The 23,548-nt window shown below is 37.5% G+C and overlaps 1 protein-coding gene across 4 annotated transcripts in view; it reads right to left on the bottom strand.

Annotated features, from left to right (window-relative positions):
- Positions 1 to 11,823: 11,823 nt before the first annotated feature.
- ATAD2B (ATPase family AAA domain containing 2B) overlaps positions 11,824 to 23,548 on the bottom strand; it is a 73,752-nt gene continuing 62,027 nt past the window's right edge. For 3 of the 4 annotated variants that reach the window (XM_087716957.1, XM_087716960.1, XM_087716958.1), the window contains 5 exons: positions 21,915 to 22,052; positions 17,939 to 18,622; positions 17,106 to 17,209; positions 15,939 to 16,067; positions 11,824 to 15,095 (listed from right to left, as the gene is read on the bottom strand). In XM_087716957.1, the coding sequence (XP_087573083.1) occupies positions 15,054 to 15,095; positions 15,939 to 16,067; positions 17,106 to 17,209; positions 17,939 to 18,622; positions 21,915 to 22,052 (1,097 nt within the window). In that variant the 3' untranslated portion in view covers positions 11,824 to 15,053. Of the gene's footprint in view, positions 15,096 to 15,938; positions 16,068 to 17,105; positions 17,210 to 17,930; positions 18,623 to 21,914; positions 22,053 to 23,548 lie in introns of those variants that run through there. The other variant, XM_087716961.1, reaches the window with a different exon arrangement.

Here is a 23,548-nt window from a genome sequence, read left to right as displayed (position 1 = left end):
AGCACAGGCTCGATTCCCAGTAAGGGTATGGCTAGCTGATGAGAGCTAAATAGCTTGAAATAGATCTATACTAGTCTCCCTTTACTTATTTATCAGCAGAAATATAACATATATATAAATAAATAACTTTTTACACATTGTAAAAAGTTATTTTTCCCTTTTAAATTCATTCTTAGATATACAATCTTATAATTGCTATTTAACATTTGTCTATTCATCATAGTGTTTATATTCATTTTTACACACGTACATATAATACAGTCACTTTCTTGCCACCCCGTGCCTCCACCTTGTTTTGCAACACCTTTCTCCTTCCATCTTCTTAACTTCCCTTCTCTAGCTTCTTCCTTCCTCCTCTCCTTCCTTCTAGGAACATCGTATATTTTAAGAAGGTACTTGGTTGGTACCTAGGACACTGGCAGCAACCCGTATCAACCATTAGCACCAGTCAATGGTGTTTGTCACACATTTTTAAATATTCAGTTGACTGAGTTTCATGTTTCATGAATAAAGTATGTAACAACAACAACAAATTATAAAAGGGAGAAAAAATGATAAGAAACAAAAACATAAGATGCATATTTAGAGGCCTGCCTATTTCAATAAATTGATGCCGTAATTCATCGCAGACATCCATAGTTGATCTATAATAATTACTGTATATACTCGAGTATAAGCCTAGTTTTTCAGCCCACTTTTTGGGCTGAAAAAAGCCGCCTCGGCTTATACTCGAGTCAGTGAAAAATTTGCCCGAAATGGAGGAGAAAAAGGGGCGGGGCCATGCCGCTGGGTGACACTCGTGAATGGCCCGGTGCCCCTGTGAGTTTCCCCTCCCTCTGTGTCAGTTTGCCGCGCAGCGCGCACCGCACCATCCCCCCTCCTCACGTTCTAATGTAATGCAGGGCTGTCTTACGATTCCCCTTCCTCCCCCTCCTGCCGCTCTGCAACGATGTCCCACCTCCTCCTTGTTATGGCAAGCAGCCACATAGCGATGTCCCACCTCCTCTGGTACAGTGATCCAATGATAGGAATCACTGTGCCGTGTGTCATAGGAGGCGGGACATCGCTCCCGCGGCTGCACGGGACATCATCATCACAGCGGGACATCAGCATCATGAGGTGAGTGAAGTATTTCATTGAATACACCGCTAGTTTACTGTTTTTCTTTGAAATAAATATTCAAAAACATTATTGGTATCTATTTTTATTTTTGAAATTTACCGGTAGCTGCTGCATTTCCCACCCTAGGCTTATACTCGAGTCAATAACTTTTCCAGTTTTTTGTGGTAAAATTAGGTGCCTCGGCTTATATTCGGGTCGGCCTATACTCGAGTATATACGGTATACCATATGGATGTCACCAACTTCTTGATCCTTATACCAGGGTAAACAGGTCTTCAGCTCTTTCCAAATGGCCAGCAGAGTTAAGGCTCATTTAGTCTCAGATGTTCTAGAAGCCAATATCTAAATCTTCTGAGGGCATAAACTGGCCTGCGGTTTTGGAAGCAAATTTATCTTGGTGTTCATTTTGAAGCAGAAGACAGACGTACACAGCGAAGGAGAGGGAGAAGAAGGACAATGAGAGAATATATATCAATTCAATGTACAGCTGCTGACTTTCTGGTTTAATGTAACTTTTCACAGATTTGATGCAGATGAAATATATACATATATATCTCTTAGCTTTAAAACCAGGTATAATGTCAAGGGATTGAATAAAAAGGTGATGTACAGGGAGATATCAGGCATAAAAGTTTATACTTCAGCCCTGTGGTGCATAGCCCTGATTGTTAAATTTAAATCTAGCTCCAAAGCAATTTATATAGCTTTTTACTTTGATAAAAGAACACCTAACAGTTACTTTTACTTTTTACTTTTATCATAGTTAGCATATCATCCAGTTCTATAATGTGCTTTTATTATAGTGTGTGTGTATGTGTGTGTTCTAAAAGATAACATAAAAAAATAATCAGGTTATCAAGTGTCAGCAACAGCTGAAGATTTTGAATTCAGCTCTTTGCAGGCCAATTGCAGAGAAAAGTTATGCAATTTTAATTCTAGTGACCTAATATAGTTGGTCACTAGAAATTAAAATTAAATCCACAACACAAGAGTTCATGAGAAAGAAAAGCAGGGCATGACCCAAGTCAAGACACTGTTAATCCAAAGCAAGGCAGGGCTCACAAACAGAAAACACGCAGCTAGGAAATAAACACGTTCCCAGCATCGCCTCCATCTGTCTGCTGTGCTAAATAGTAGGCTTCCAGTGCAGCCCATCAAGAAGGGTGAGACTTTGTCCTCATGAGTCGCCTGGCTGACCTTCTCTGCTGAGAGCGCATTCTATCTAAAATCTCTTATTTCGTGGCTGAATTTTATAGCTTAATTATGGGCCATCCTCGGCTCCTCCGTATCCCTGGTATGGAATTCTGAAGAATTTGAATATCTTGGAAAAATTCATGGAAAAATTAAGAGGGAAATTTTGTCTTCATGACAAAATGAACATGGCATTTCATCTTTGTCTATGTTGTATTTAGTTCAGTGGTGGGTTTCAAAAAAAAATTCGAACCTACTCTGTGGGTGTGACCTCCTTTGTGGGAGTGGCTTGCCAGCCATGTGACCTGGTGGGAGTGGCTTGTCGACCATGTGTTTTCTCTCTCTCTCTCTCTCTCTCTCTCTATCTCTATCTCTATCTCTCTTTCTTTCCTTCCTTTTGTATCTGTCCCTTTTTCCTTTTTTTCTTTCATCTCTCTCTCACTTTTTCTTTCTTTTTTCTTTATTTATTTATTTATTTCTTCCTTTCTTTCTCTTTCTCTCTCTCTGTGTGTTTTTGTGTGTGTGTGTGTGTGTGAGTGGTGGGTTTCAAAAAATTTTGGAACCTCTTCTGTAGGTGTGGCCTGCTTTCCAGGTCCACTGGTGGAACCTCTTCTAACCGGTTCGGTAGATTTGACGAACCGGTTCTACCGAATAGGTGCGAACTGGTAGGAACCCACCTCTGATTTAGTTAAACATTTTTTGAATGGGTATACCTGAAAAATCCTGGGAATATTCTTAGACTCTAATTGCTCTCGTCTTTCTCTCTCTTCACGAACGTGGAAGATTTCGCTGTTGTAGCAGGAATGCAGCTAGTAACAAAAAGGTAAGTTAACCATGAAACATTCCAATATGGTCTTAATTTAGCAATATTTCTAGAAGTTTTTCCGTTTAATTCACTAGATCTCCTCTTGGACTTTAAACATGAATTTCAGTGGTGCTCTTTGATTTAATTTTTAAAGCTTTCTGAAATTTGGGGTCCGTCCATTTACAATATAGCTGTCAGTCGAATGGATTCCCCCACCCCCCATCCCTCAAACTGCAAAGAAAACTCTTTGTGTGTAGTGCAAATCTAATCTCATGACTGCTGAGGCCTACGCATGCCGAAATCAATCACTATTTTAAAATGGCAAAGAAATATTGGGACTCATACTTTAGTCCCCTTGTTTTAACAGCAGCAAATATTAAACACTTGGAGTATGAAAATCTTTCTGCCAAGATAACTGCAAGTCCTGATGAGTTTATTTTAAAAGGGCAATGGTATAGTATTATTTTCTGCATTGTTTGATTAATTTAAGCTTAAAAAGTCTAAGCATTACTTTAACATTCAGAATCACAGAAATATTGATCATATGCAGAATGATGCAAAGATATGTATCCAAATACTTACTCCGTCTCCACTACTATCCGTGGTTGGGAGTTGTCATTTTGATTGCAATAAAAAGTGACCTTGTTGCACTTGACACCTAATACTGTAAAAGAATAGTTTTGTGTTGCAAATTTGATTTCATTTTTACTATCGAATGTTTCATGATAATTTTACTACAGAATAAAAAATACGTAATGTCTTAAAAACCTGTATCATTTACCTTTTGTATGCAATCAGGTGTTTCTGTAGATTCTTCTCTGGCAGGGACTGAAAAATGTTAAACAAATATTTTAGAACAAAGGAGAGAGTCATCAATTGAAACATCTATTTCTCTCCAAGAAACGGAAGGACACATTTTACTATCTTGGTCTTTCCCAGATGGTTCCCAAACTTGGCAACTTTAAGACTTGTGGACTTCAACTCCCAGAATTCTCCAGCCAGCTCTGCTGGAGAATTCTGGAAGTTGAAGTCCACAAGTCTTAAAGTTGCCAAGTTTGGGAACCACTGGGTTAGAGATATGAGATGGGAGCAGATGTCAACAATTGCCTTCTCTCAAGCCCTTACCAGTTCTTTCTTTTTCTCAGCTTCTTTTGAGACCTCCTGTAAAAAGAAATTGATGAAGTACAATCAAACTTAACTTTTAATTCATTATAAAATCTCGCTTAAAGAGCTTATTCTAATTTCTTACTATCGTGTACGACACTTACAGTTTTCACTCTGCTGATGGCTTTCTGGTACTTTCATATTTGTCCTTTAGCACCTCGTATTCCCTTTACTTATCTCTGTCAGCATCTCCTGGCAAAAAAATAACAAAAGAACTAGAACTTCTACAGTCAAACTTAAGATGAAATAAATCACTTTTCTTTTTAGAATTAAAACTATTAAATGTTGTTAAGTTTCACCTCTAGCCAGCTGCGGGGACAGCTGAAGCTGCCTTTAGTTGCTCTGCTGTTAAAGTGATGTTTTAATGGCACTCTTTTTCCAAGATAAACCTTGATGTACAAACAATTGACAGGGCCTCCAAGATATTGTTGATGACAACATGGTCCTAAGCTGGGATCCTCCCATCTCTAGTTTAGTGTAAGATGAGTCTGGGCCTTGTGACTATTAGTTGTATGGATGTTATGCAGCTGTTTGCAAATTGTCAAGGCTTCCTATGGAGCCAGCAGTATAAAAGTTCTATTAAATCAGTCAGCCTGAGCCAGCTTCTATCCATCTTTCCTCCAATGCAGTTATCAGAAAAGACATTGCTACATCTACTGTTCTGGTTCCACTGTTGTGTATAGTGAAGTTAGATTGACAAACAACATAAGATTCAATCTCAGCTTCTTCATTTAGAGTCTAACAGCCCTAAACCCTCGGTCAAGACTTTCACCATAGCCCTGGCACATCCCAGGGCACTTAGTTTGCCTCAGAATATCAATGATTCTACATCCAAAACTGAGGGATGACTTCCCCTCAGTAGCTTCATGTACTCAAGTGAGCAGCCACTGGATAACTTCTCTCCTCCCTTATTTCCAATAACTGGTACCAACTTCCTACCCTTGTAAGCATCCAGGACGTTTTGGTGAATAATACTGAAGACCCTAGAAATGTAAAAGACCCAAGGAAGGTGCACTTCCCCAACCAGGTCCAGAGCCGGTCACCCACCAGGGGCAACCGATGCTGTTTCTGCCCAAGTCTTGAGCCCTACCACTTTTTCATCGATTTCCCTAAATTGCTAAAGAAGCAGATAGAATTTTGAACCCTAAACTAATCCTAGAGTTACACATTCAGGTTGGCGAGTAAAGAAATAAACAAAACAAAGGATCTCTTGTCTCAAGGAGAAGTTTTCCCATGTAATATAGGAATGTCTCCATCCCTAACGCCCTAAGCTAAAGTTAAGTAATCCTAAACTAAATGCATATAAATATAATAAATAAATATAAGTAAATATAATAAATAAACAAATATGTGCAAGAAAATTAAATAAAACTAACTATATTAAATATACATAATATATAACCATAATAAATAAATAAATAAATAAACAAACAAACATTGTGTGTAAACTAATCTAAGTAAACAATTAGATTAAGATAAATAAGGAAATAAGCAAAGAAATAAATAGTGAAAAAATAAAGCTAAATATAGTAAATATAGATAAATATAAGAAGTAAATATAATAAATAAATATTATGTGTAATCTAAGTAAAAAAGTAAATTAAATAAGGTTAATACTAAAAAGTTAAAGAAAGCCAATATCTGATCTAAGCTACTAATAGTCAATGTGCACACAGAGTAAAACTCATCAGGGAGCAACTTTCACTCAGCCCACTCAAAGATTTTATTTACTTTTCCTTTAATATTTCAATATTTTTCAATATTGGTCAAATGTCAGTACAAAATGCTGTTGATGTGTTTGGTGGAATCAAAGCAGAGGTGGGTTGCTCCTGGTTCAGCCTGGATTGGGCAAACTGGTAGTGGGGATAGTGGGAGGCTCCGGAGCCGCTCCGCCCACCCATCCAGCCACTTCTGCACATGCACAGAAGTGTCACGCGCGAGTGAGCGCATGTGCACCAGCGAACTGGTAGTAAAAATAATGGAAACTCAACACTGAATCAGAAAATTAGCTAACAAAAAAATTGCCATAGAAAAATTAGTGCCACTGAAGAAAGCAGGGAGATCTCTGGAGAAATATGCACAATTTAGAAGGAAAAACGGTGCAGAGGAGAGAATTGGAGAGATTTCTGTAAACTACAGTAGGGCTCCTACACTTGCCTTTTTACTCTTGTGGGGAAAAACCTTCTAGACAAACACAATAATCAAACTGAATTCAGCAACAGCCCTTTATTTTCTGTCTGAGCTGTTGATATACAAACTCCAATATGTTGCAAGGCCATTATTACTGTGATATAGTGCACTTTTCTTCCTGTTTTTCTGTCCACAGTAGAGCCTTTTTGATGATCAGAATAAGTGACAGAAAATCTATTATGTTCAGGGTGCATCTGTGTATTGAACATTTAAGCAGAAAGCATTCCTATGATAAGCTGAGTTATGATGATGATGTCATTATTTAATCCATACAACACACTGAATCTTAATTTCAGAGGGTGGGTTTATGCAACAATCTAGAACTTGTGTTTATTAGCTAGTTTGTGGGACAAATGTGATACTGGTACCTATTCATTGTGACCATCCCACACCAAATTAGGGAAGGCTGGATGAGTAATAGCCTGAACTGTTTTTTAAAAAATTATTATTAACTGAATGCAAAAAAACAAAGGAAAATACACAAATTAAAAAATTAAAAAAGGTAAAAAAAGAAGAAATAAACATACAAGATGTACATTTACAGACAATAAATTGATGCTATAGTTCGTTGCAGACATCCATAGCTGATCTATAGTAATCAATTTTTTGGGGGGTCATGTTTGAATTTTTGGTGCTGAACAATAAGTCTTTTGATTCTACGTCTATTTTCTTTGTCAAAAATAAAAAAAATAAAGTGTTAATTTCACTTGCATTTCCAATAACCAAAAAAAATAATTTCAAAGCATCATTTGTTATTGAAAAAGGCTGTAATCTTAAAAATTCAGACTGTTGGTTTTTTAAAAAATCTATTATTATTAAGGCATGCAAGCAAAGCAAAAAAAAAGAATTATATGGATATATCTAAAGAACCTAACAAAATTAAAAAAGCAAAACAAAAAAGAAATTTAAGATAAAATAAAAAGAGCATTCTAGAAACAACTTTCCCTTTTCCCAAACCCCCTTTCCCCCCTGCTACTAATTGCGTGACCCATCAAAACCACGGAGGACAAAATCGCGCTCGACGAAAGCGTGCATGTGACGTCATCACAGCGCGACAAAAAAAATTAAAAATTGAAATAAAATTAAAATTAAAGCAAGCCGATTCACATAAAGGTAAGGGTTAGGTTTAGGGTTAGGGTTAGGTTAAGGGTTAGGGTTACGTTTAGCGTTAGGTTAAGGGTTAGCGTTAGGTTTAGCGTTATGTTAACGGTTAGGTTTAGGGTTACATTTAGGGTTAGGTTAAGGGTTAGGTTTAGGGTTAGGTTTGGGGGGGTTAGGGTAAGGTTTTCGCTTTTTTTTACATTTTTTGATCACAGCGCAATGTTTTCGTCGCGCTGTGATGACGTCAAATGCGCGCTTTCGTCGAGCGCGATTTTGTCCTCCGTGGTTTTGTGGTGGAACCACTAATTGTGACTTGTATACTTTAATCCTACTTTGGACATTATTAACTTATATCTGTTGGATCACATTCAACATTATTACTAATGAAACAAGTTACTCTGTGCACTTTCCCATTCATACAGAACCATAATTGAGATATGAGAATAAAGAACATTTCCCCCAAATTTCTGCCGTTATAGCTTTGACATAGCAGCAGCTTTCCTCTCTCTCACTCACTTCCAGACCAGTTCAGGGATACCAAAAAATATGATATGACAATGTCAAATGTTACAAAGCAATTAAGTTCACAGCTTATTGTCACCACTGTCAATGGGATTTCTTGGTTTTAGTTTGGTTTATATATTTCCTAAAAGCCATCTCCCATCATTCTCTCTTTTCCAGAGTACAAGGTCTGCTTTTCCTTAAATTTGGGGATGCAAAACCTAAGAGGGATAGTAGCTAATTGTTTCTGGGTCCTCTATTGCTTTGAGGGAGAAAATGCTGCCTCTGCCGAGGTGGCGCATTGGTTAAATGCAGCACTGCAGGCTATTTCAGCTGACTGCAGTTCTGCAGTTCGGCTGTTCAAATCTCACCGCCCCAGGGTTGACTCAGCCTTCCATCCTTCCGAGGTGAGTAAAATGAGGACCTGGATTGTTGTTGGGGGCAATATGCTGACTCTGTAAACCACTTAGAGAGGGCTGAAAGCCCTATGAAGCGGTATATAAGTCTAACTGCTATTGCTATTGCTCTCTTCTACCTTTAACAGGGTTATTTTAGGTGTGCATTAAAAGGCATTGTCCGTTGATTTAAGAAGGGCTGTGCTATTCTGCCATGTTTTGTGGGCCAAGTCAATAAAAAAGGGGTGAAAGACGAAGAAGCAAGCCCAGAATAGCCCATATAAGTTAGGAATATTTGCTTTCCTTTCCCCTTTCCACTCGTTTCTTTTCTGAGCTCATTCTGGCCTCAGTGATTTCCCTAACATTCGCCTACACTCACATGTTGCCCTTCGATCTGGCTGGTTCGGCCTTGCGATACCGGCAGTCATCAGGGAGCGTGATTGTGGCAGATATGGAATTCGGTACTTTGAAACAGAATAGAATAATAGAGTTGGAAGGGACCTTGTAGGTCATCTAGTCCAACCCCCTGCTCAAGCAGGAAGCCTTGCACCATTTCTGACAGATGGCTGTCCAGTCTCTTCTTGAAAGCCTCCAGTGATGGAGCACCTACTCTGGTGGCAAATTGTTCCACTGGTTAACTGTTCTGTCAGAAAATTTCTCCATGTGATGTCATTGTCATCGGTGGGTTGAACCAAGTGATTATTCCCCCCTGCTTAAAATAGACATTCATAAACATATAGCATATGTGTTATATGAAATTTGTATATTTGTGTATCAGAAGTGGGGAACTATGGCCCCCTTTATTACAAGAGATGTAATAGTAAAGGTTAAATAATGATTCTAAGTGATTGTGTTCTTTACTTTGGGTCTCTGGGTGGAATGAACTTTATTCAGGCATATGGAACTTCCTTTCTCCTTGCTCTTCTTTGAATGAAACCATTGGGCCAGTGTTTCTCAACCTTGGCAACTTGAAGATGTCCGGACTTCAACTTCCAGAATTCCCCAGCCAGCATTCGCTGGCTGGGGAATTCTGGGAGTTGAAGTCCAGACATCTTCAAGTTGCCAAGGTTGAGAAACAGTGCATTGGGCCAAACCTTTTCACAGCTCCTTTCCCCACTATTAGCAACAAATAAGGTTACTCTGAGCCAGTTTAAAAGATGAAGAGATATTAGAGTTGTCATTCCTCTTGTGAAAGAAAAGGAAAGCTGTGGCTGATAGCAGCCCACAAAGCAAAAATTACTGCTTTCTTGGTTTTTGGCAGCTACAGAAGGGCCATTCAATATAGAAGGCAGTGCAGGATTTGCCACAAAAACCTGTAGTTACCTATTTTCTTAACCGAGCAAATCGGGCAAAAGAACTACCACTGCTTTGAGGAGGGGTGCATGCCCTAGAGCAGGGGTGTCAAAGCAGGGAGCCAAGGTGGCGCAGTGGTTAGAGTGCAGTACTGCAGGCCACTTCAGCTGACTGCTATCTGCAGTTCGGCGGTTCTAATCTCACCGGCTCAAGGTTGACTCAGCCTTCCATCCTTCCGAGGTGGGTGAAATGAGGACCCAGACTGTGGGGGCGATATGCTGACTCTGTAAACCGCTTAGAGAGGGCTGAAAGCCCTATGAAGTGGTATATAAGTCTAACTACAAAAAAAAACATGTGGCGCCATGTGACATATCGGGACGTTTATTCCCTTTGCTAAACTGGGTGTGCGCGTGGCCAGCGTGTGACACATCTGGATCGCAGGCCGCCAGCTTGACAGCCCTGCTGTAGAGCAAGGACAAGCTGATCCTGTCGTTGCTCCTGTACTGACTGAATTTAGCCCTGCAAGTTGACAGCTTACTGATTCGGCTTCCTACAAAAAAAAAATAAGTTTACGCATTTGCATAACTAAGTAATCTGTAACAAGATGTCTATGGAGATTCTGAGTCAGCCAGGTTATGATTGTCCCAAAGGTGCTTTTTTTCAAGAGGCAACCGGACTTTCTGGTTTTTCTTTGAAGATGTTTCGCTTCTCATTAAAGAAGCTTCTTCAGCTTCTACAGCAAGATCCTCTTTAACTGAACTCCATAAACCTTTCTAAGAGAGTCCTCCTCTACTTGCAAGCAGCTATTTCAGCATATTCTGACTCCAAATGTTAGGTTCACCAGAGCCCCGTGGTTCAGAATACCCCCTGAAGGGAAGAGGCAGAAGCACCGTAGAGCAGACAGCCAAATTTAACAGAACAGGGCTGCCTGCACACTAAGGGACTATGCTTTCTACTGCTGTAAGAAGTGAAGAGGATTCAGAAGCTACAGCTAGCACAGAAGGCAGCAGCGCAGGGAGTTCTTAGGGCCCATGAAGTGGCTCATGTTACATCACTGCTTCATGAACTGTACTGGGTGCCGGTCTACTTCCCGGTGCAATTCAAGGTGTTTGTCATCATTTATATGGCTTAAGTCTAGTCTACTTGTGGAACCATCTAATCCTGATGGGACTGGTCTGCCCCATCTGCAGAGGGGGCAAATTCTGGATCCTGTCAGCCAAGGAATTTCGACTGGCAGGATCCAGAACCTTCTCTTTTATGGTTCCTGCCTACTGGAACCTCTTACGCCCTGAGGTGAGATTGGTTGCTACCCTCCTGATGTTTCGAAAGAGCCTCAAGACTTGACGTGGTGACTAATTAAAATTCAATGCCACCTGTGCCCCTTCCCTCCTCCCGTGTCCAGCTTCCTTCTTTGCCATCTTGTCTCCTTGGTTTTTATTGTTTTTATTTCCTATCTTTTTATAATGGATGATTTTAATGTTTTTCAATGTTTTATGTTGTAAGGCGCGTAGAGTTGTTGGATAAGAAATGACCAGCAAATACATTTTATGAATGAATGAATGAAATCTCTGCGTGAAAATTGTTCCTAATGGAGTAAATCAGAGCAACTTTAATTACACAAACTAAAGGGTGTTCAGAAGGTATGTGCAAAGAAATGTTATTTATGCTTAAATGAATGATGGAAAAAATGATAAAGAATTAGAGAGAATGGTACTGTTGAAGTTGGAAGATCAGGATTATGCATACTTATTTGTATCATTGCTGATAGCATTGTTTAAAAAAGATTTGACTCGGTCAATACACTGTGTATTATATTAAAAAATAAAAAAATATTTTAAAAAAGATATGTGCCTCAGTAGGAGTTATTTTTACTTTTTCCCCAAGCTAGTTTGGGAAGGGAAAGAATGATACATCTAAATCCACATTTGTGAACCATAGACCCTAAAGGTGGATCTATGGGTTTTCTTTTGCCAGAGCAAGAGCCAACCTGATTGAACCTACCAATCAATGTACACCTAAAATTAAAACATAACCATTATCAAAACGATTAAGAGACTCCAGAGTTTTACTTGTCCTCTTTATTCAAGTATTTCACAGCAGTTATATTACAAATTACAGTAATATGTTCAAAATATCCAGAATTTTAAAAAATTAAATAATTTACTTAACTAATGCAAATAAAGTCAAGATGCAAAAAAGCATAACACAATCCTCTGAATACAACTTATAGAATCCAAGATTTATTATAGCTGATGAAGTAAATCTTATTTTATCAAAAAACAGACACACATGAATAACCCAAAAGACATCCCCACTTCTGAAGTAAACCAATGTACAATACAGGAAAAAAAGCAGGTACAAGCTCCAATTCAAGCTTAATGTTGAATTTATATAAAAGGGAGAGAATTATGAGTTGCTGCACATATTCAAATATGACCTCCAACTTAACAAAAACTAAAAGAAAAAAAAAACGTAAAGAAAACATGGGAATGTAAATTGTTAGCAAAATGAAAACAAAACAAAACCAATCACCCAGTTATCCTATAATAAATACATTGGCATATGAGAAAACTCAAATAATAAGACTGAAAACACAAAACATAAATTAATCACAGCTGAAATTCAAGCTTGCAAACACATTAACTCCACAGCCATGGTTATCTTAGAGCAGTTTCATCATTATCCCCACAGAAATTTAACCTCCGCCTGGCCTAGGATGTGGCCTTGCACAGGAGTTCATTGGTGATTCATAACAAGATACAGGAATTGAATTTATTGCCAATTCTCTGTGGCAAAACAAGAACAAAAATACAAAGAGAAGCGACCTGACAACATGAATAGAATAACAGATTTAACTCTACAATTGCTAAGCTATTAATAAAGAAAAGGAATACATGGTTAGTGTGGTTTTGGAGCCAGAAGGATGGATATATAATTTTATTCATGTTGCCCACTAACACATTTATAGAAGCTAATTCTTCTCAAAAATCTATAACAATTAGAGGAAGTTCCTCACTTTTTTTTTTAATCAACATTCAAAACTACAAATATTTTTCCCCTCAACTGATAAACTGGAAGATGCCAGACTTGAATTTAAGATGCTCTTTTGAAAATTATTTGACAACTATTTTAAAGGATTTAAACTTGTACAAATTTAACGACCTGTTAAAAATGTATGCAGTTTTTCTTCTCACAATTGCTGCTGCTACTTGAACTAAAGAATCGTTGAACTACAATATCTTAAAAAATGCTGCAAGAACCTGAGACTTGCAAAAAATTGTTTTTACCAGAAACTTGCTACAAAAAATCTGCTACATTTTATTTCTGAAAGTTTTATAACAATCCTCTTCATAATACAAAACGCTAATGGACTGACAGCGAAATGGCCTAAGCAGATATAATGGCAATAAATATTAACAGAAAAATGAGAAAGTCCCCCAATCAAGTTTCTAAAATGAAGTACTAATTTAAAACGTTTTGATTTTTAATCGCACTTTCCCACCTAAAAATACAGCATTTCTACAGAAGTCACGTTCAGAATAGCATCCCTCAATGCCTCTCAGGAACCCAAGAACGAGCGAGCGAAGTTGGCCTGGGGAGGCTCAGCTACAAGGACCAGGCTCGGATGTTACCTTGCAAAGAAAAAAAAATGGGAAGGAACTACTGGTGTAGCCGACAGCCAGAGCCTGATTCTCAGCTGCGGCCGGCACACAGGGTGACAAGTACCTTAAGCTTCGGCATGTAAACGGCAGCAGGGCAGATTACAACCTCCCGTAAACACTGTTGGTAACTGAAATACAAAAAAGCTGAGGTAGCTAAGCATCTCTGCAGTAGTCCAACATTGGGCGATTTCATTTTCGTTTCTTGGAAGCAAAACACAACGAATTGCATATTTGGGGGCGTGGGGGCTATACTCCCTCAACTACAGTTTATATTATAAAGGGACATTAGTTTGTAGATGACACTAAGACCAAGAGAAGCCATGGGATCGTGATGATCTTTACATGTTGATCTGAAACAAATCTGGGCGAAGCAGATTGTTGGCTGCCTGGAATGTTCTCTTCTTTTAATTCCTAAAACAGGAAAAGTGTCTGAAAACATTCAACTAACACTGAGCTCCGGAGGATGGCAATATTTCGGGGGCTAATTAAGAGGTTCAAGAACTAACCATTTAAGGCTACTTGGTCATTTCCTCTTTAATACTGTCCCAATATGAATTGGAGTGAATCAGTTCGGTCTAATTCATATGAAGATGAATTGCCTTTCCTGCCCATGACCACCCAGCAAATCTTCGCTTCCACTCTAATGGAAGTTTAGAAAGAAACCTGTTTTAAAGGACTTTGAACAAATAAAATGGAGCAACATCAACAAAAAACAAAAACAAAAAAAAACCCCACAACTACAGCCACCTTAAATATCCACAGTGAGACCTTTTTTTTTAGGAGTATAAAGTTGTTTTAGAAATGAATATATCTTAGCATTTTGAGATAATATGAGATTAAACTTATTTCCATAATTTGGATTATCTTGAGAGCAACAGAGAAATGTTAAAAAACATAATACTGGCTGCCATTTGACAGTGCAGGAACCTGAAACTGTTCTTTGGAAACCACAGGCTTTCAAAAATAACTAACTCTGTCATTGGCTACAATCTCAACTTTTTAATAACTTCCTCCTCCTCCTCCTCCTCCTCCTCTTTTTCCACCATCACCACTGACTAAAAAGGCACATTGAAGGCAGCTCTAAAGAGCCTCATCTTCATATTATTGTATACCAAAGTCAATTCCTTTGTACCACAATTCTTCACTCCCAGCTGCAAAAACAGGCTTCTGTCCTTTACCTCAGGGAATAAAAAGTAAAATAAAAGCAAAAACAAAAAAAATCTTAGAAATTGCCCACTTAAATAATCAGATCTGCTCTATCCAGTTTGTGGGTGTTTTGTCAGCCTGCTTCGTGTTTTGCCTGAAACTTCTCATAAGATAACACATGTAGACAGCAGAAATGAAAGCAGTTTCTGTAGCACCAAAAATCTCTGTGTTGTGGCATTATATTCTTTATTTATATCAAGATACAAATATTTTGAAGTTCTGTTTGGTTCTTGTAGGCTGGCTGGTTTCAGTTACCTGAGACGATAGCACCAAATTCATAACAGAACGTGAGACCAAGAGCGAGCATGTTAAGACCAAGGCTCTGCATTTACTTGGCGCAAGTGGAAAGTGAATGGCTCAGAAGACTGCTTTCCTGTGAGCAGCCCATGAAAAGACAAACCCTCACACCTGGGAGAGATGTGTTCACAGGAATGTTTCAAACATATCAACTGTTCTTTCCATTTCCTGGAAGAAAACAAGATCATTTGATTATTCATCACCACTCAAGAGTAATGTTAAACAATAACATTTCCCTACAGAAGTCTCCAGAAAGAAGAGATTGAGAAATCACACCAATACCATTTCACCTTAGGAAAAGTAGGCAGTTATCAATCAATCAATCATGGATCCATCTTTCAATAATCACAATGGAATTAAATTAATTTTGCTATAGTACAGCATTCCAAAAATCAATACCATTATAACACTTTCACTACCAAATTAAAAAATTGACAACTACAGATCGCTAAAAACTTATTCTTCTTTTCCAAAGAGAGCTCAAAGTGTTTAAACAACACTTACTGCTACATAAGCAATTTCTGGACAAAATTGAACAGAATTAGGTGTGATACTGGAAGAAGTGTCTCTGCCCTTTATCAGTGGGGATATAAAGATTCCTCTTATTGTGATTGTGGTGCTGATATGCAAACAATTAAACATATTATGCAAGATTGCCCACAATATGTGTTCCCTAAAAGAACTGCACGAAGCAGCACCAGATGCAATTGACTGGAGAGCTGAATTGGACATCCAGTTATGTTTTGCATGTAATTATTTGGACAATATGTATATGTTTACTTCTGTTCTGTAATGTTCTCATCTTATGCTGAATAATTATAAATAATATTGAATATGAAACAAAACAAGGCAAAACATTTTTTTAAACAAAGTAAATTAGTCTAAACACTTTTAAAATAAAATTTGTTTTCCTGCTAGCAGAAAGCTCTCTGAGACACTGGGCTTGCCTTGACTTAGAGAAGATCAGATGAATCACTTACAGCATGTTCTAAAAACAGGTTGCAAACTTACTTGTACAAGTTGCGATTTGTCATAATCTTTACGATGCCGATAGATGCACTGATTAAGTAGAGAGTAGAGCCTCTCCAGCTGGTCAACTGTCAAGTTGTCACTTTTTTTAACCAATAAATCGAGTAAATTCTGTGAAGAGAAGTTTGGAAAAAGCTCAACATTAAGTTTAGAGGCAGTGTAACATTTTGCTTAATAACTGTTTTATATAATAATTATGTGATCTAAATTACTAGAAAATTTGTATTGATTGTCAACCGTCAACTATGTGCAGGGTTGAAAGATGAGGCTTTAAAGATTTGTTTATAAATAAGAAATGAGAAGAAGAGATTTTTGTTGTTGAATTTTTAGAGAAAGTGATAAACTATGGTATCAAAAATTAAGTTACAATTGCAAAGGAAGTCTGAAAGGAAATGAAGAGAAGGTGATAAAAATAATTTGTGGGACATTTAATGGGATTAAATTACAGTATGGTAATTGTCTCTGGTAACTCTTAATGGAATCTCTTCTGATTAACTTTGAATGATGGTGCTTTAAAGATTTGTTTATAGATATAAGACTTTTTTAGAGAAAATGGTAAGTTATTGTGTAAGTTTAGTGAAAGGAATATGAAATTTACTTACCAGAGTAAAGTTAAAATAGTTATTGATATTTCTGGTAGTTCTTAATGGATTTTTGCTGATTAGGATTAAATGGTAAGGGTTTATTGATTACTAATACATAAATATGGAATGAAGAGATTATTAGCAATGTTAAAGAAGATACTTTACTGAAATTGTTTATACTTCTCTTGATGAAGGCGGAAGTAATTTCTTTATATTCTTTTTTCTTTTATATATTTTTCTTCCTTTGCCCATACTTCTTTTCTCTCTGCACTTTTATCTTTTTTGTATTTTTCTTTGTATTAGTTTTTATCTTTGTATTTTTAAACTCAAATTTACAATTAAAAATTATTTCAAAATTCTATATATTAAGAGATTCTTCATTTTTGGGTTGAGCAACAATACTAAATTATAGTAATTTGATCCAACTTGACCTTATGAAATTTAAAATATAGTGAAACAGGAGGGGACATATTTTTAATTTTGTAACAGATACTTGGCAAAAAGAAAAGTGAAAAAACAAAATGTTGGTATTAAGATTTAAGACTGTATATCCAGTTAACCTTACCATTAGCCTGACACGATCAACAACCACAGGAGGTACAGGGTCTAACTGTTCCTCTGGAACTTGTGTCAAAGCAATTTTACGAAGTTTCTTATTTTTCAATGTACCTGCAAAGAAATATGGATGATATTACAATAATTCTAAGATGTTATTCAACTGCATTCCAAGCAATGGAGCTAAATTTATTAAATGGAAATGTTTAGACTTAAATAGTTCTTGCTAACTTGCTTTATAGAAAGTGGAAGCAATGACAACATGACTTTTACATTATTTTCCATTATTTTCTTTTCTCCACCCCTAATCAATGTAACAATGAGGTTTTTTAAATAGCATTTCCCTCCATAGAAATGGGGGAAGTCACAACGAAATTTCAAATCAATCTTGATTTGATGCCTTTCCTTCCCAACTTCTTCTGAATTCATGCATCTCTCCAGTTGACCAGATATTCTGAGATTTTTCCATTATATTATACGTATATATAATAAATTAATATAACTTTTGAAAAACCTCAGAATATTTGGTCAACTAGAGAGATGCATGAACTCAAAAGAAGTTGAGAAGCACCTTAATCTAGGTTGGTTTGAAATTTCATTGTGTCTTGAAGCCAAGATAAACATGGTAAAAATGATTTGAATCAAGATATACATATATATTCAAAACGTAAACATATTCCAAGCAAAATATTTTGCCCTAGCACTGTGCAGAATTCAAGTGCTCATTTTTGGGGGGGCTTCTGTGCAAAACCACTTCTTCCAAATCATTTCTAAATCCTATTCTGCATTTACCTCAATTATGAGATGAGGAAAAGAACCAAAAGTAATATATATTTCATGTACCTTCTTTATCTGACTCGGTTTCTTTAGTTTCCATATCTGTGCTTGATGATTTCTTTTCGTTATTGCTGCACTGTGAAATCTCACTACAAGACTGTTGTAGTACATGTTCTCCTTCTGGACTATAATTTGAAGCCTCTGATTTTTGGGGAGAGTGGTCATCACTTGTTACCCCTTGTTTGGCCGTATCCATATCAACAATGAGACTGACATTTGATGGTTCACATTTGTCATACTGACATGGTAGAAGAGGTGTGCCTTCAGAGGCCTCACCATTTAGATGGTCCCTCTGGGAACCCGATTCATCCTTAAAGTCCTCTTCTACATTGACCATAACATTGTTATTTACTACCAAGGATTCATTAGAGCTCTCTTCTGTAGACGGAATGCTATTTTCTTTCCCAACTGTCCCGTTATCAAGTCTCTGTTCTCCATGTATATCCATGACATCACATGATGACTCATCGTTTGTTAGAGAAAGATCTCCGGTTTCCTCTCCGTTCTCCTCAATGCAGTCGATGCTTCCTTCAAGCTCCCCGTTTTCTAGGAGTTTGTTATCATCCCCTTGATTTTCATCATCTGCAAACTTGGCATCATCTTCATCTTTTTTCAAATTATTCACTTTTCTCTTTTTAATAATACCTTTCCCCCACTGTGAACGTCGTCTTGATTTCCTTCTCAATCTAACTGTATCATGAAAAGACAAAGTATCATTTAATCAACTTCATTATTATATATTTAAATATTTGTTTGACATATAGTGCTTTTAATCTATGAGTAAGATATTAATAAAGTCAATATTGTAATATTAAAATACCATCTACCATGGTGATATTAAGGTCATCCAATGTACTTTTGATTCTAAAATGTTTTTAAAATAAGCTGTACGTGCATTAGTCCAAGCAAAATATTGCAGCAACCTTCTGAATAGAAATATTTTATTCTTCTGCCCCGAATGGAATTATCATTACTGCAGGGTGGATTAACAAAGATGGAGGCAGTGTTTATATTAAAAAAAAATAGAATTGTAATAATTATGTGTTGAAAACCAATCCACGAAGCAGAAATCAAAGAATATTATTAAAAATGTAATACTGTAATTAAAAATGGATTAATTCCTGTCAAAGTTCAGTACCTTCACAGCCTTACTGTCTGTTTTAAAGCAACTACAGACTTTTATAAATTTAACAGAAAAATAATGTTTTATATGTAGCAAAACAGGAAACGTTTTCAACCTCTGATACATTACGAACGAGGATTATCCTGGCTGCATAATTTTAAGAATTTCATCTTGAGATGTGGGTGGAGAAGTAATTTAAAACTTAAAAGAGCTTTTCTTCAGAGAAAAAGAAGCCATTAACAGAGATCAAATAACCAAACCAATTTCTAATTTATAAAGTAAGATTCAAAGATATTATAGAATTTGAGAGTTTAAATTAGAATGAATCTCCTAAAAGTATAATTGTGACTACTATCACATGGAAGTCCAATTAGGAAATTCTCTAAAACCAATGATCTTCATTCTACCTCTTCAGAATTTCAAGAAACTCCCATTCTATCATGAGATATGAGAAGCTGAACCCAAACCTTTCTATATGTAAATTATACATTCTTCAATAAGCCAGAACATCTCATTAAAATCAGTACTAGCAATTTAAGCAATGCAACAAAAGAGAAGACATGAAGTGCATTCTGTCGGGCCAACAAGAAAGACAAAATAATTCTGTATCTTGAGAATATTAGTTGCCATCCACAAAAGAAAGAACTACGTTTTGATGTGAAAATGGGCTGGCAATGTTAAGGAAAAAAAGGAAATAAAAGATGGCATGTTTTTCTAATATTTTGGGAGCACATTTTCAGAACTTTGTCTTTCCAAGTCGGCCAGGCTGTACATGACTGAAAGTCTTATGGGCTTCTGGACACTGTTTAGAGAGGATATTTCTGAAATTACAATATTTTCTTTGGGCAAGGATAAGTCTCAAGCCTTAAGGCAAAATAACTGTCCATGGGGTTTCACCAATTTTACATGCTCAGGTCATAATTCAACATCAGATATAACCTAAAGTCAGGCAAGTGAGCTAAATAATTAAGTAACAACATCAAAAATGTAAATGTGCTTTTGACACCATCTACTGGCAATATTAAGCAACAATCTACGGTAAGTTCTATAGCCAAGTAAAATTTATATTTAGTATAGTTGTATTTGAAATATGTTTTAGTTCCCAAAATACACAATGTGCATTTCACCCAAGGTTGGGTGAAAATACAAATATTTTTTATCAAATATAAGCAAGGAAACTAGCAGTGCGTGTGTGCGTGTGGGAGGGAGGGAGGGAGGGAGGGAGGGAGGGAGGGAGGGAGGGAGGGAGAGAGAGAGAGAGAGAGAGAGAGAGAGAGAGAGAGAGAGAGAGAGAGAGAGAGAAAGAGAGAGAGAGAGAGAGAGAGAGAGAGAGAGAGAGAGAGAAAACTTGTGCTGTGGCACAAGGAAACAATGGCTTAATAGCCAGACATCCATTTTCCAATTAACAGCTAAAAGCCATACACAACCAGGAACCAAACAATACAACATATAGTACAGTCCAGTGCATATATTCTGGAGGGAGTAAAAATTCCCTGATGATGTGTTACAGCTTGAGCCTCAAAGCTCGGAAGAATAAAGTTTTGGTCTTGGTGACCGACTCACATCCTATATTAAATTCCTCCCAATCACATTGCGATTTCCATATTTAAAATGAGAAAATAAGTAGAACTTGAATTTCTTTGTTTAAAAATGAAAAAGTGCAAATAACCTATACTGCGTTTCTTCCTCAAAGCCTATGTTCCCCAAGCAACCTTCATACTCCACCTACCTCATACTGCTAAAATTTGGTGGCAAAATTGTGGATTTTTAAAAAAAAACTTTTTAACAGATTTAAAAAAAAATAAAATGTAGACTAAAAGTCTAAAAGTTTTTTTTGGGCCAAACACATTTCGTTTGAGCAATTCTATCCATAAGTTCTAACAATGGAAAAAAACATCATCTACTCCCCATGATGATATTCTAATGCGCCTTGGGGCTTTTACGAGAACAATCTCTTCCCATTCCCCCCCCCCCCAGTTTATTTTCCTAGTTTTCTAGACCCTGAGCCAGACTTTTAAAAAACTGTTAATTACAGATAGGAAACAAATACGTGATATCAAACTTTCACGAACAGGTGAAATATAGCAATTTAGTTTCCTCTAGTATCAAAAGAAACTTAGATGTCTAAAGCTTAGATGTTCAAAAGCCTTTCTGTTCACATTTGATAGAACAAAACTTCTGAAGAGGGTGCATTTCAGGTTCTTGATTTCCCTGCAATATGGTGATTTATTTCTTGATCATATTTCTTGATTTATTACAATGTTTACCTATGACACTACTTGGTAAGGAAAGTCACACATTGTGATCTCATTACCCCAGAACTCTGCAACTGTCATAAATACACACTGGTTATCAAGAATCCAAATTTTGACCATAGGGATGCAGTCATAAATGCAAGGGGACTCATACGTCCCTTTTTTCAGTGCTGTTTGTAACTTGGGATAGTTCCTAAAGTAATAGTTGCAAATCAATGACTATTGCTATGCATGTTATGAGTAGAATACAAAAATGGTCCAAAATTAATCTTAAGAAATTGCAGTCAGAGTAATAATAGTATGCTAATATTTTAAAAATCTAGCATACAAACTAGTCCAAGTAATACCCTCTCAATTAACAGCTATTTCATCTCTTTTAATATATTCACACGGTTGAAAGTTGATCTCTTCCACTTACATAAGAATAATATATCCAATTAAGGTTTTAAAAGGCTAATAAAACTGCTTTTATTGCCAAAACAATCTAAGAAGAGGTAGAGACGGAAATGGTGGTGAAGAAGGAGGAGGAAGAAAGAACAAAGAGTCCTTCACGTGATATGCTCAGACGGTCTTCTGGTCACACAAAATAATCTCAAATACTCACATGCACATTTGTTTGCAGAATTGTGCCAAACAGTCATTGCATTTTTTTGCCGGTTCAGGAACGCCTCTTCAGCTCTGTTTTCTGTTTTCTGCACAGTGGAACCATGAGCATTTGTTTGCTCTGCTACAACTGATAAGCCTGTGCACAGAAGGTAAACACAGAAGGTAAACACATTTCAATAATCCGAGCAGCATTAACCAGCCAAGTTTTGCAAATCTGCTGGAAGACTGTATTAAAAACCACACAACAGTTAACTGTGTTTACCTTAACACAGAGTTACACAAAATATTTATATCAAGAAACTTTACATTTTTCTCCAAGAAACGCAAGTATCAGATATATCACAGAAGTGAGTACACCCCCTCACATTTTGTAAACAGTTAAGTATATCTTTTCATGTGGCAACACTGAAGAAATGACAGTTGGCTACAATTTAAAGTAGCGAGTATGCAGCTTGTATAACAGTGTAAATGTGCTGTCCCCTCAAAATATGCAATACACAGCCATTGATGTCAAAACTGCTGGCAACAAAAGTGAGTACACCCCTAAGTGATAATGTCCAAAAGGGGCCAAAAGTGTTAATATTTTGTGTGGCCACCATTATTTTCCAACACTCCTAACCCTCTTGGGCATAAGAGTTCACCAGAGCTTCACATGTTGCCAACTGGAGTCCTCTTCCACTCGTCGTCACGGAGCTGGTGCATGTTAGAGAACTTGTGCACCTCCACCTTCCATTTCAGGATGCCCCACAGATACTCAATAGGGTTTAGGTCTGAAGACATGCTTGACCAGTCCACCACCTTTACCCTCAGCTCCTTTAGCAATGCAGTGGTCGTTTTGGGGGGGTGTTTTGGGTCGCTATTGCGGCCCAGTCTCCGAAGAGAGGGGAACATGCTCTGCTTCAGTATGTCACAGTACATGTTGGCATTCATGGTTCCCTCAATGAACTGTAGCTCCCCAGTGCCAACAGCACTCACGCAGCCACAGACCATGACATTCCCACCACGCTTGACTGTAGGCAAGAGACACTTGACTTTGTAGTTCTCAACTGGTTGCCACCACACACGCTTGACACCATCTGACCAAAATAAGTTTATCTTGGTCTTATCGGACCACAGGACATGGTTCCAGAAATCCATGCCCTTAGTCTGCTTGTCTGCAGAAAACTGTTTGTTAGCTTTCTTGTGCATCATCTTTAGAATGGGCTTCCTTCTGGGATGACAGTCTTGCACCAATATGATGCAGCATGCGGCATATGATCTGAGCCAGGGGGGGGTTTCAGCTGGTTCTCACAGATACGCTAGTGGGTGGGTGAGGGCTTTCTCACATGCTTTCTTTCTTTCTCTGAAGGCGTGCAAGAAAGCCCTACTCATTGCCCGAACGTGTGAAAGAAGGAAGCTACGTGTCCTCCTTTCATTCTCTGTCTGCCTCCTTCACTCGTTCAGGCAGCAGAGAACGAAAGGAGGTCGCGTAGCTGAGGGCAAAGGAGCCTGCAGCTTCCTTCTTTCACACATTTGAGCAATAGGGGGGGGGTTCTCACACACCTTCTTTCTTTCTCCAAAGGCGTGCAAGAAATCCCCCCACCATTGCCCGGCAGGGAAGCGAGCCCCAGGCCTCATCTCTGCCTCCTTCCT

Source organism: Thamnophis sirtalis, unplaced genomic scaffold (assembly GCF_051295495.1).
Source record: "Thamnophis sirtalis isolate CommonGarterSnake01/CBP01778 unplaced genomic scaffold, rThaSir2_p1.2 scaffold_5, whole genome shotgun sequence".
Taxonomy (NCBI): domain Eukaryota; kingdom Metazoa; phylum Chordata; class Lepidosauria; order Squamata; family Natricidae; genus Thamnophis; species Thamnophis sirtalis.
Note: the sequence above shows the minus strand (reverse complement) of the source record. Positions and strands in the feature narration are given on the sequence as shown.